Source organism: Salmo trutta, chromosome 16 (genome assembly GCF_901001165.1).
Source record: "Salmo trutta chromosome 16, fSalTru1.1, whole genome shotgun sequence".
In the NCBI taxonomy this organism is placed as follows: Eukaryota; Metazoa; Chordata; class Actinopteri; order Salmoniformes; family Salmonidae; genus Salmo; species Salmo trutta.
The window spans coordinates 55,117,260-55,131,724 of NC_042972.1; the positions used below are offsets into that span (position 1 = coordinate 55,117,260).

General features: G+C 43.2%; 1 protein-coding gene across 3 annotated transcripts in view; it reads right to left on the minus strand.

Moving 5' to 3' along the window:
• arhgap40 (Rho GTPase activating protein 40) overlaps window positions 1-14,260 on the minus strand; it is a 34,016-nt gene extending 19,756 nt beyond the window's left edge. For 2 of the 3 annotated variants that reach the window (XM_029695015.1, XM_029695014.1), the window contains exons 1-5: window positions 10,324-10,467; window positions 7,263-7,504; window positions 6,533-6,807; window positions 1,247-1,352; window positions 355-518 (exon numbers count right to left, since the gene is read on the minus strand). In XM_029695015.1, the coding sequence (XP_029550875.1) occupies window positions 355-518; window positions 1,247-1,352; window positions 6,533-6,807; window positions 7,263-7,504; window positions 10,324-10,442 (906 nt within the window). In that variant the 5' untranslated portion in view covers window positions 10,443-10,467. Of the gene's footprint in view, window positions 1-354; window positions 519-1,246; window positions 1,353-6,532; window positions 6,808-7,262; window positions 7,505-10,323; window positions 10,468-13,952 lie in introns of those variants that run through there. The other variant, XM_029695016.1, reaches the window with a different exon arrangement.
• Between the last annotated feature and the right edge of the window lie 205 nt (window positions 14,261-14,465).

The following is a 14,465-nucleotide window of genomic DNA, read 5'->3' on the forward strand; positions in this document are numbered from 1 at the left end:
ATAGAATTTAAGGTTACTTAATGTAACCCCGGTTCTATGACATTATGAGGGAGGTGTCTCACTGCGTTTCCCTTCACGCTCTGCGTGAGAAAGACAAATATGTACTTAGAAGTGAAGATGTACATAAAACCATCATTTCTTTGTCTTATACTAAATAATTCGATAACACTGTTATCTAACATACTGTACAGGGGGATTAACCCAAGAAGTGTTTTTCCGTGTGAGTTTCAGTGCTCTCAATGATGTAAGGCGACACCAGTGTGTGAAGATAGAGAAAGTGGAATGAAGTTGCCCAGAGAAATCGAAAGAGAGACAGAGAGAGAGCGAGAGAAAGAGAGAGAGAGAGTCTCTTACAGGCAGTGTGCCGTCCTCCTTCCTCTTCCGGCCGTTGTTCTGTATCTGTGGCAGCATGGCCTGTTTCAACAAGATGGCCGCCTGTTCACAGTACGCCACGTCTGTGATGAAGATATCCTCTTTAGGATCACCTCCATGCTGCTGCTGCTGCTCCAAGCTGACCTCTGGCAAACATACACATGTTGATGTGTTAATGAATGTGTACAAAAATATATAAAAATTATGTTTATTGTCACAGACTGTTCTCTCTGCTACTGCACGGGAAGCAGTACCAGAGCGCCAAGTCTAGGTCCAAAAGGCTCTTTAACAGCTTCTATCCCCTTCCCATAAGACTGCTGAACAGTTAATGAAACGGCTACCCAGATTATTTGCTTAACTCTTATTTTTTTTGTTGGTTAAAGGCTTGTAAGTAAGCATTTCAGGCAAAGGTCTACACCTGTTGTATTCGGTGCACGTGACCAATAAAACTAGATTCAATATGACAGTGAAATGTGTTGTTTTACAGGGTCAGCCATAATAGTACAACGTCTCTGGAGCAAATTAGGGTTAAGTGCCATGCTCAAGGGGTACATCGACAAATGTTTCACCTTGTCAGCTCGGGTATTCGAACCAGCAACCTTTCAGTTACTGACCCAATGCTCTAACCACTGGAATATGTCGCCCTAATAGTGTGCCTCATAGTAGTCATAATGGTCAGCATAATGGAGCTATCTGAGGTAATACAACACAAGTAAATGTTCGCTCAATGCATGCTGATCCCAAAGGTGATCTTAAATTAAGTTGAGTTTATTTTGGCTAGCAAGGCCAGCTGGTCTGGGGAGAGAGAGTTCAGGATTCATCTGAACCAATTAGAACAGAGGATGTGGAGTAGAAATGTGGAGCCAGCTGATACCTTGTAGTAGGGTCTTGGTGATCGTCTCCATGCTGTCCTCTGGTATAGATGATATAGATGCGCTAGGTTCTATAGGCTCAGGGTCTTGAGACTCTGGTAGAGGCGTCTGTACGGGGAGGATAGAAAGCATCAATCAGAAACAACGGGGTTGAAAAGCTACTGTAACAGTTGATTTGATTTGTTGTTGTTGTTTTTATATACGATTGTGGCCTACACTTAAGAAAATACAAATCCCAGAGAGGATAACACGTGAAAGCATTAAACAACACTTATTTCCATTGTGGTCCTAGCTGTCCTTTTGCATAATTTCACTGTCAGATGAATGGGAGCAGGGAGAGAGAAGAGGTGTTTTCTAGTGTTAAATAACTGATATGATCAGAGGAACAGCAGTTCTATTCCCATCTCGGGGCTGCTCAGAGACGTGATTTCTCTTTATTCTGATAGGTCAGCTGTCTTTCTTAATAGAGTCAGTTACAACTGTTCTGCTCCTTTGAGAATGGACACCAGTGGAATGAATGAATTAGACTATTTAACAAAAGAGATTCTCTAAGGTGTTTAGCATTTTTTTAATCTTTGTTGATGTCTACTTGACTCAGCAGTGGCTGCTGGTGCAAAATCAAAGAATAAAAGACTGACTGAATGGCGCAGGTGGAGATGGCTGCCGTTTTACGGGCTCTTAACCAACTGTGCTATTGTGTGTGTTCACGTTATTTCTAACTTATTTTGAACATAATGTTTCTGCCACCGTCTCTTATGACCGAAAAGCGCTTCTGGATATCAGGACAGCAACTACTCACCTCGTATGGACAAAGATTTTTTCTTTAACGAGAAACGCAAAGGATTTACTTCAGACACTCGACAAGGCCAACATCCCCGTCATTCGCAGGAGAAAGAGACTGAGATATCAGGGACGTAGGTCGGGGTGCCTTGTAAGGATCCAACGACTAGTGGGTAATCTACCATCAGTCCTATTAGCCAACATACAATCATTGGAAAATAAAATAGACGAGCTACGATCAAGAATATCCTACCAACGGGACATTAAAAACTGTAATATCTTATTTTTCACCGAGTCGTGGATGAACGACGACATGGATAAAATACAGCTGGCCGGTTTTACGCTGTATTGACAAGATAGAACAGCTGCCTCTGGTAAGACAAGGGGTGGCGGTCTGTGTATATTTGTAAACAACAGCTGGTAAACAAAATCTAACATAAAGGACGTCTCAAGGTTTTGCTCGCCTGAGGTAGAGTATCTCATGATGAGCTGTAGACCACACTATTTAACAAGAGAGTTTATCTATATTTTTCGTAGCTGTCTATTTACCCCCCTAAACCGATGCTGGCACTAAGTCCGCACTCAGTGAGCTGTATAAGGCCATAAGCAAAGAGGAAAATGCTTACCCAGTGGCGGCGCTCCTAGTGGCCCGGGACTTTAATGCAGGGAAACTTAAATCCGTTTTAACTCATTTCCACCAGCATGTTAAATGTGCAACCAGAGGGAAAAAACTCTAGAGAGACACATACAAAGCTCTCCCTCACCCTCCATCTGGCAAATCTGACCATAATTCTATCCTCCTGATTCCTACTTACAAGTAAAAACCAAAGCAGGATTCACCAGTGACTCAGTTAATAAAGAAGTGGTCAGATGACAAAGATGCTAAGCTACAAGAATGTTTTGCTAGCACAGAGTGGAATATGTTCCGGCATTCTTCCGATGGCATTGAGGAGTACATCACATCAGTCACTGGCTTCATCAATAAGTGAATCGATGACGTCGTCCCCACAGTGATTGTACGTACATACCCCAACCAGAAGCCATGGATTACAGGCAACATTCGCACTGAGCTAAAGGATAGAGCTGCCGCTTTCAAGGAGCGGGACTCTTAAAAGAAATCCCACTATGCCCTCAGACGAACCATCAAGCAGGCAAAGCGTCAATACAGGACTAAGATTGAATCGTGCTACACTGGCTACGACGCTCGTCGGATGTGGCAGGGCTTGCAAACTATTACAGACTACAAAGGGAAGCACAGCCGCGAGCTGCCCAGTGACACGAGCCTACCAGATGAGCTAAATTACTTCTATGCTCACTTCGAGGCAAGCACCACTGAAGCATGCTGACGACTGTGTGATTACGCTCTCCGTAGCCAATGTGAGAAAGACCTTTAAACAGGTCAACATTCACAAGGCCGCAGGGCCAGATGGATTACCGTGACCTGTACTCCGAACATGCGCTGACCAATTGGCAAGTGTCTTCACTAATATTTTCAACCTGTCCCTGACTGAGTCTGTAATACCAACATGTTTCAAGCAGACCACCATAGTCCCTGTGCCCAAGAACACTAAGGTAACCTGCCTAAATGACTACCAACCCTTAGCACTCACGTCTGTAGCCGTTAAGTGCTTTGAAAGGCTGGCTGGTCATAGCTCACATCAACACCGTTATCCCATTATCCCAGAAACTCTAGACCCACTCCAATTTGAATACCGCCCCAACAGATCCACAGATGATGCAATCTCTATTGCACTCAACACTGCCCTTTCCCATCTGGACAAAAGCAACACCTATGTGAGAATGCTATTCATTGACTACAGCTCAGCGTTCAACACAATAGTGTCCTCAAAGCTCATCCATAAACTAAGGACCCTAGCTTCTACCTCAGGGGTGCGTGCTCAGTCCCCTCCTGTGCTCCCTATTCACCCATGACTGCATGGCCAGGCACGACTCCAACACCATCATTAAGTTTGCAGACGACACAACAGTGGTAGGCCTGATCACCGACAACGATGAGACAGCCTATAGGGAGGAGGTCAGAGACCTGACCATGTGGTGCAAGGACAACAACCTCTCCCTCAATGTGATCAAGACAAAGGAGATGATTGTGGACTACAGGAAAATGAGGACCGAGCACGCCCCCATTCTCATCGACGGAGCTTTAATAGAGCAGGTTGAGAGCTTCAAGTTCCTTGGTGTCCACATCACCAACAAACTAACATGGTTCAAGCCAGAGGTGTGGACTTGAGTCACATGACTTGGACTCAAGGCAGACTCGAGTCACAAATATAATGTCTCGACTTTGACTTTAACACCAATGACTCGTGACTTGACTTGGACTTGAGCCTTATGACTCGACCTGACTTGATACCCTCCCCATGCCCAAATATAAAAAATTATGCTATTAAAAAGTGTGCAGCACATCAACTCTTAATTTAACTAATTACAGTTTGAATCGGACAGCAGCCAATCAAATTGTGCGTGGCAGTGCAGAGGAACTTAGGCGGGTGAATTCAGATCGAGCCTTTGGAATGATGATACCCAAAATGATTATTATCGGATATTGAGACGACGCTGTATCAACAAAAAACGTATTGCAAATTGCAAAACATGCGGGAAGAAAATTACAGACGGGGGAGCAACAATTTCCAACTTTGTTCGACATTTGAAGCTGCACAAAGAATGATAAGTCGTGGATAATATAGCCGACAGCTATCACATGAGGTTGTGTGTTTATGAGTGTGTGTAACTTGTTTCATGAGTTTCTTTTTGCTGGCTTGTGATGTCTGGAGCCTGTATTGTTATGTGCGCTCCTCACTGCTTGCCTAGATTAGACTTGCAGATTGACTCGCCACCACGCTGTTTGGAGCTGGAAAAGATCAAATGAGCACGTTTGTGGCAGAGTGCCTCATAGAATGGTTGTGTACTCTTCCTAACCTGCTGATTACGGCGAGTGCTTGAACCTCTGATTGTGTTTATGCTTCACACAAATCCCACCACCCCCCTCTCTGCTGTCCTCCACAGTTTTGAGCTTTCTCCATTGATAATGAATGAAGAACGGCGGCTTATTCCATCTGAGGCACCGCATTCAGATACAGTTTTCCAGATAGAAATGCAATATATAGATCTGTACTCGATTCTGTATTCTACACGGCAAAGGCTGTTGTAGGTGATGTATTTCTATGCAACCAACCCACACGACCCGACCCAGCCTACCACGCCTCTCCCGCTGTCAAATATAATGTTAATTTGGTAAGTAATCAATATATAGATATTTTAAAAGCATTCATGACTTGCGTAAATGTAATATACTAACTATTACTCTTGTTAAACATATGAAATGGTATTACATTTGGTGAAGAGCACATTATGACTTGTTTAGGACTCGAAACTCAAAGTTTAGGACTTGAGACTTGACTTGATACTTGACGGTCTTGACTTGAGACTGGACTCGGACTTGCCTGTCTTAACTTGGGACTTGACTTGGGACTTGAGTGCTAAGACTTGAGACTTACTTATGACTTGTAAAACAATGACTTGGTCCTGCCTCTGGTCCAAGCACACAAGGACAGTCATGAAGAGGGCACGACAAGACCTATTCCCCCTCAGGAGACTGAAAATATTTGGCATGGGTCCTCAGATCCTCAAAAAGTTCTACAGCTGCACCATCGAGAGCATCCTGACGGGTTGCATCACTGCCTGGTATGGCAACTGCTCGACTTCTGACCACAAGGCACTACAGAGGGTAATGAGTACGGCCCTGTACATCACTGGGGCCAAGCTTCCTGCCATCCAGGACCTCTATACCAGGCGGTGTCAGAGGAAGACTCTAAAAATTGGCAAAGACTCCAGCCACTGTAGTCATAGATTGTTCTCTCTGCTTCTGCACGGTGGTACCGAAGCGCCAAGTCTAGATCCAAAAGGCTTCTTAACAGCTTCTACCCCAAACCATAAGACTCCTGAACAGCTAATCAAATGGTTGCCCAGACTATTTGCATGTCCCCCCCAACCACCTATTTTACGCTGCTGCTGCTCTCTAGTTATTATCTATGCATATTCACTTTAACTCTACCTACATGTACATATTACCTCAATTACCTCAACTAACCTGTGCCCCCGCACATTGACTCTGTACAGATACCCCTGTATATAGCCTCGCTACTGTTACTTTACTGCTGCTCTTTAATTATTTGTTGTTTTAATTTTTTATATTTTTTTACTTAACACTTATTTTTCTTTCTAACTGCATCGTTGGTTACAGGCTTGTAAGTAAGCATTTCACCTGTTGTATTCGACAAATACATTTTGATTTGATTTGAAAGAATACATCGAATGTTATATGTGTGTATTTGTTTTGTTTCAGCTGCTTGTACAGGAAATCCATCATGTTATCACAGGAAAGAGAAAAGCTACGGTTTGATTGCACCTTGATTGAACAGAGCCAGTACCAAAAAAAATGTGTCACATAGTCACACCATATCAGTGTGAAAGTAAGTGGTCAGTCTGACCTGAGCGATGGAGGAGGGTGATGAGCTAAAGACATCCCTGACGTCGCGCGGCGAGGGTTTGTTCCTCTTCCTCAGGGACAGGGTGTAGGAATCGAGCCTCCTCTGGACGGCTGCGGCCTGCGTACGGGTCAGAGTGGACAGTAGGATGGCCTGGTCAACATCCTGGTCTTCTCTGTCCTGTTCCTGGTCTCTGCCTCTGTCTGGTCTCTGCTGCTGCTGTCTTATCAGAGTGGACAGACCTGCATCCTGGAGCCACTGCTCCTCTTGCTCCCCCTCTGAAACACATAATACAATAGGATTTTATTAAATAAACCTATTAGCTATTGCTCTCCCTCTGAAACACATGACAGCTTCATTACAGAGACTATACATACTGCATGCTTCTGTACGTGTGTGTGTGCTTGCCTGCATGCATCTGTGTGTGCATACGTGCTTGCATGCATGCTTTTGTGACTGTCCATATTATACTATCACTTGCAGCTCCATGCATAACATATCTACCGTCTGAGGAATGACTAAAACTGTATATTTTAGAGGGAGAGTACATTGCAATATTGCACATAATATTGTCGTTCCATGTATAGCAGACACACGTGGTTCAACACAACACAACTCGCTAAAAAAACAACAGGCAACCAAGTAACCAACCGATTTTCATTGTTTACGTTATAACAATAGGCCTGTGGAGGTAATTGACTGACTGACACTAGTTCTGTGTCTCTGTGCTTACCTTCAGAGTGTCTGGAGTCTCGACTGGCGCTGTCAGTGTCAAGGTCGATGTAACCGCTATCTTGGCTGCGTATGGTCTCCACCTCACTCCAGAAGGAGTCCAGGCACAGTTTGTCAGGGTGCTGTTGTTGTGGTTCCTGGTGGGACGCTGTACATTTGTCCTGTGTGTGTTCAGCTGCAGCTTGGTCCTGGTAGCTTGGCCTGGCCCAAGGCTTACCGTTCATCTCGGAGGGACTGGGGCTCCTGACAACCAGATCGACAGGAAGAAACAATAATAACATATCAGAGATAAACAGAGAGAGGAGAATAAAAGTGAGAGAGAGAGACAGGGAGGATCCAGATTCCAGAGAGATGGAGAGATACAAGCTGGAGGAGGGATGCATGGAGGGAGGGAAGGAAGTAGAAGAGAGAGCGTGGACTGGACACAAAGACTCAGATTTCCATTGTTCTCAAGAATAGTCCCGCAGGCGTGATACTGTGTGTGACCCCTAGATGTCACTGTGGCGCTCTTTCCAACAAGCTTTTCTCTCATTTAGATCAATGTAGTCAAAATGAGATGGAATCATCCACTGATTGTGATGGCATAATGTGTATCGACATGAATTCCAGATATATAGTCAAGAGTTGCATAGTGTTCTAAGCATGGTTGACATAATTAATCCCTGGACAATATGACATATCAGTCTTATACCCCCCCCCTCCCTTAAAAAAAACATTTGCTTTTCCTACCAGCACCGACTTATTCAGGAAAAATGTACTTGCTACGACCGTGATATGTGGTTGTCTCACCTAGCTTTCTTTAGATAGGATTCAGAGGGAAATCCCTTATAGTGATAGTAGTTCCAGTCTGCTGTTCATGTGTACAGTGTAATGTAGCTGACAGGTAGTTATTATTGCTCATTACTAGTCAACTGAGAAACGAGGACAAGGCCCGAGGCGTCTTCATAAGGACTGCATTGAATGTCTACCTGTGTCTCCACTGTAAGTAAGTTGTTGACTCACAGAACTGCAGTGTAATTTCAGTTCTGTCAAAACTCACTTTCCCAGTCAGCAAAGAAGTATCTCGGAGATTCCTATGCACGATATCATGTCTGTTTGATGGCTTAGTAATAACATACTGTGTGTGTACATTCTTAAAGGGATTAGGACTTTCACTTGAGTCATTTTGAGGAGCGCGCAAGTAATTTACAGACAGTACTGGCAGTGTCTTAATAGCCATATCCTGCTATTTGGATTTGTCAAGTGGGTCCAAAAACCAAACAGCTTGGTTTCTCCTCTTGATACTCAATGGGGACTATTGATATAACCGTCTAACTCAGCCCTATGACATGCTAAACTAGATTCATGGTTCAGCCTGGGCTGAACCCTTTAAAGACATGGTAAAGTCTACCTGTTGTATTCAGCACATGTGACAAATACAATTTGATTTGAAGTTGGTTTCCTTTATTTCTTCAGTTACCTGTATGCGCTATTGATAACATTTCATCCACAATCATTTTTTTGCAACTATTGGTCCTCTGTGGCTAAATTTTGCTCTTTGGTGTATTTTGAACATTGAGATAAAAAAATATATATATATATAATTAAAAACATTATGTAAATATTTTTGGGGCCTCTCTCACACAATTTACCAATCAAATTAGTATGCTGTTTTTATCATATTTATTTATTAAATCAGTTATCCAATCAAGGCAGCCCCCCCACCCCCACAGTTACCCACTTGTGCCCCCTACCTCCTCTCCATAGCATCAAGAGCAGGCGGTCTACATTCATTGAGCGGTCTACATTCATTGAGCGGTCTACATTCATTGAACGGTCTACATTCATTGAGAGAGCGCTCCGGAATCTTCCTGTGGTTGGCGGTTGCAATAAAAAACCAAAAAAAATGTTTTATATATATATATGGTACCAGTCAAAAATGTGGACATACCTACTCATTCCAGGGTTTTTCTTTCTTTCTACTATTTTTTACCTTTTAGAATAATAATGAAGACGTCAAAACTATGAAATAACACATGGAATCATGTAGTAACCAAAAAAGTGTTAAACAAATCAAAATGTATTTTATATTTAAAATTCTTCAAAGTGGCCACATTGATGACGATCACCCTTTTTTAACGATTATTATTATTATTTTATTATTTTCTTGCTGCCTCTTGGGCCCTGTTCCAAGGCATTTCAGCCCCGGTAAGCCCCTGCATTAACCCTGTATAAAGGGGAGTGTACAGGGGAGAGGATTGACTGGTTTTGCCAGTTTCTGTGACCCTGTTTAAAAAGCTTCTTAGAATAATTTTGAAATAAACAGATAATCCCTTGATATCCAAGAACAGGCTCACCGTTCTTACAACAGGATATTTCGCAAGTTGTCCCAAAGAAAGACCCAAAACCGTCCCAAAACTGTAATGGATAAAAATACACATTTTCAATTTGGTGGACAATTTCTGATTGCATCATTCTTCTTTTTTTGTTGCATCCTACACAATTTCTCTGGCATACAATAGAAAGATTAAGTTCCTCAAATCACAACAGAGTTGTAGAACATAGAACAAATGATATGAATGAAAAAAATGTATCTGGTATTTTCCCTCACAACTTTGTAAGCCTGACTATTAATGCTCCGATAACCTTCCAGACAAAATCATATGAACAGAATCAGGCCTGCTCTTATCACAGAACATCTGCATTACACACACAGCCCATTCCCTATCCATCTGTGCACTCCTAAAATAGGCTGAACCTGCCACAACCTGTGGAACGCGCACAGCACATGATGCCCCACAGAACTAAGTCCTACAGACAAAATAGGCTAACAAACAGCATCAGCAATAAACACATTCTGCTTCCACAGTCAGTCAGTCAACCATAAGGAAACTACTGTTGATTAATTGAAACCCATGTTGATAGTGAGACTACTGTGCCATGGAGTGGGCATATAGTATGTATAAGTGCCCTATTACTCAAGATTTGACATCATGATTTACTCAAAGTCTGAGTAGAGCCTGTGATCTCAAGCTAAGGTTCTACCCTAACTGAGCAGGCAGCAGCTCCAGAAGCATACATACCTGTTGGTAACTCGGGAGCTTGATTTGGATCGCAAACTACTGAGGGGGCTGCGGGTCAGTCGGAGCCTGAGTCTGTTTAGCGGCGTGTGAGGTAGAAACTGCCTGGAAGAGTTGGACATATGAGCGAGCCTGCACACTACTTCCTTTCTGCCTCCCATGTCCTCCCAATCAGCAAATGTCTCCAACAGCAGAATCAACTGGCTTTTACCAGTCTTCGAATAGGATAGCAATCTATCTTCAGTTTCCGCTCGGATCAAAAATTGGTCAGTGCTCCAAGGGCTGTTGCTGGCCAAGTGCATGTAGAGTTAGAGGTATGTGGGGTGACTGAAGAAGGAATGTGTGAGCGATGGTGGCTACGCCTCCACACCACTTCAGTCATCAACACCTAGCTAGCTGTCCCCTCCCTCTGGGGACACACCCTAACCCTGTAGTCCTGGCTCCTATGCTACCACACATCCAGAGCCAAAGTGGATTAGCAACACCCCCGCCCACAAAGCACACACAACTTTCACAGAAACACACATTGCAGCTCCCTCCAGTCCAAGTCCAAAACAAACTCCCATCACCAATCAACTCCAACTAAGACAATGTCAGTGCACCAAAGCTGATAGGTTATTGACAACAGAAATGTTAACATATATAAGATAATTAGGCCCAGGATGGGAAATGCTGGTAGATTTTGGATAATATATATTCTTACCAGCCACGTTGGTGTGTGGTCACATAGAGCATTTGAGAGCATTAAAAAAATCCAAAGCGTGTGTGTGTGTGTGTGTGTGTGTGTGTGTGTGTGTGTGTGTGTGTGTGTGTGTGTGTGTGTGTGTGTGTGTGTGTGTGTGTGTGTGGTGTCAGCTCTGGAAGAGAGAATCTCAATGCTAGAGTGGTGAAAGCGGGATGGGGTACCTTGATTTCTGGGATTTATTTTCGTTCTTTATTTATTTTCTGAAAAACATTTGGCTGCGGCTGGTGGACCAAAAAGTGAATTTCCCACCCTGATTAGACCTCCCAAGATCAGAAACCAGTGGCCCTTTTAATTCCACTAAACTCATAGAAAAAAATCGAATCATTCCTTTTTACCATCCACATTCCCACAGACCATAAGTTGGTTTGCTGTAGCAGATATAGCAAAATACTAAGACTAAAATGTTAATGTAATGTATTGCGTATTCACAAAACTCTTATTTTATTTTTTATCTCACAGCTAAATATAATCTCCATCAGCTCAATCCAATAAATCAAAATGAGGAAGATAGCTGTAGTGACATCGTCGTTTCCTGAAGGTAAGTGTCTGGTTATTAATGGTCTCCGTACCTGTGTAAGGTGACAGGGTTGAGAAAGCCAGGCGAACAGGCCTGTCAGCATTATCTGCTAATGAACCTCCTCCTTCCTATCTCATCTGCTCTCTCTCTCTTTCACTCTCTCTCCCTCTCCCTTTCTGCCATCCGGACAACACTACTTTTTTCAGGAGACGATGTAAACAGAACAGACAGGCTACATCAGGTGAGGGGGGGGGGGGGGGTTGGGGGGGGGGAATCATGTTGTTTTGAGACTATCAACAACAGACCAGCTTGATATCAAAATTCTCCTCGTTGTATGTCAAATGTAAGCTCGACATTATATTGATATCAGATGAGTTCAGGCTGATTTGAGGCTGATATGCTTACATTTTGATTCAACATTTAATGAACCTTACAGCCTATTGTATGGAAGCGGGAAAGTGGTGACACAAGTAGCATATTACATATGCTTTTATAATCATTAGAGTAGTTTACCCATTAGAGTTACCCATTAGAGTAGTTTCTTGAAAGGTATGAAAAAGGCTATTATTATGCTTTGTTTTTGTTGTTGTAAGAAAACCAGCCTTGAAGCATTTGAAAATAAATACAATCAGCTCAGAGCAGAACTATCCGTAGAAAGTCCCACACAATGTTTACAACCACAGGAATATTCCCCTGAGATTTCAGTGAACTGGGTAAGTGAAAGAGATCGGTAGAGAGCATGCTACCCTTATGCTAATGCTAGTTAGGTATAGAGCTACCGCATTTAGCTCACGTCTTCCATCTAAATAACACCGATAAAACGAACCAAATGTAAACATGTCTGCCAGCTGTTGGTAGCCTACTGCTGACGCTGTCATAGATAATACAAGCCTATGGGAAAGAGTTATTTTCAAGGTGTTTGTGGGGACTGCGTGTTGCAGTGTTCTGTGGCTCTGGGGGAGTTTTCTATATGGCATTCCGAGTGGGGGCTAAACTGAAATGCGATGCTTTGGCTATGGATCTGATCGCCAATCCCTGAGCGGCTTTCTTTGGAGGGGTTTGATTGTGGATTTTGATCCATGGGAAAGTTTATTTTTGGATCTTCTTGTTGAAGAGGCAGCAGATAACGTTAGCTTGCTAGAGCTAGCTATCCTCTTCCTCCATTTCTGAATGAATTTGTGGCTATTTCTTGCAGTACACTGTAAGTGAGATAGATTTTGTTTGTGTACTGCCATATGTCGATAACATCGTTAAGTTTGTCACTGGTATGGACTAGTAACTATCCTAAACCTAGCCAGTTAGACAGTGATAGCCGCAAGATAAAACCGGGGAGAGAGTGGAGAGAATTAACTTTCTATAAAGACTGTAACTGTAGCAATATGTTGTGAATATTGTAGAAAAATCCATAGAAAAATACAAAAAAATCCATACACAGAAGTGAAGTGTCACTTACAGTTTACCATGTACATTGGGCTACAGGCCATATATTCCTATACTGTGTGAGTCATAGAAAATGACGATCATGCGTTCGGGGCTTTCCGGCAGTCTTCATGGTTTTTATATGTGGCGAAAATAAATTGTACAATTGTAAACAAACAAATAATTGTTCAAGTTAGAACCCATGTATATTAGTTAATATACAGCACCAACTACATAAATATCTGATAAGGCCCATTATCTGCTACATGGACTTTAATCCTAGTTAATATTGTCACAACCCAGAGTAACCCAATGACTAACAAGTCAAGTAATGAAGTAATCTACTCGGTCGTCTCATCACTGACAGACTAGAGACTACTAGGCCACATTCTTAATCCTAACAGCTGAATTCCTTTGGAATCCTCTTATGTACTAGAGAATTCAACAGTTAAGTCATGCAGACCTAGCCTGGTTGGAGTTTCTGTTCAGCTACAACATTCCACTCCTTGCCACTCCTGTCATTTCCCAAATGTCAAAAAGACTGGTACCCAGACTAATGCAGACCTGGGATAGAGACTTTCTTTCAACGGGTGATCACCACAGTACACGGAGGGAAGAAGGAAGGAAAGAAAGGCTCGGTGAAGAAAGTGCCCTGGTTAAGGCTCTGTTCGGTTGTAAATTGACAACATAGCTCATTATCAATCAATCAGTACTCAAAAATGTTTGTCTATTCCCAGCACACAATGTATTGTGCTTCTGAGTAAAAATAAGAGCATTGGTAGAAGTAATCCATTAATTCAGAATTAAGTTCTATATGACAACACTGTAACTCAGTCAATTACATGTCCAGTAAGGAGTGAAGAGAGTTAATTTACATAATCCAGCACCACAGTCCCATAAACCCAGAGTTGAGTTGAGGTTAGGGCCTGTAAGGGCCTAGTATAAGCCTACCTGGCCTTGGGTCTGGGTGGTCCATTAGCTTTTTCTGAGCCTTGCTGCCTGGCCCGGGAGCCACTTCTCCACAATGGCATCCTGCCTGTCTCCCTTTCTACCCCAGGCAGGCTGTGATTGTTGCTGCTAACACTGCCTGCTGCAGCGTAGTAGTATAGGAAACAGCAGCTGCCTCCTGCCTAGCTGCCCCCGGCCTTCCCCACTCGCTCCACTCTGCAAGCTGCTTCCTTGTAATCGCCTCAGGCCGTAAACACATTACAGTCAGCAAGGAAGTTAGGACAGGGACTGTTTCATTGGTCTTACTGTGTTAGTGGGACGTCACGCTGTCCGTCGCATCCTGAGACAGGAAAGGAGAAGGCCGGGCTGATGGTTACAGGCCTAGGGGGCTGGGGGTTGTGGGCAGCATGCCTAGCTGGGTCTAACCAGTGGGCCTACAACACTCCCACCTACCAATGCAGCCTGGTCTCAGAGCAAAACATATTATATTTTACAAAAATCCATGCCAATCCATTT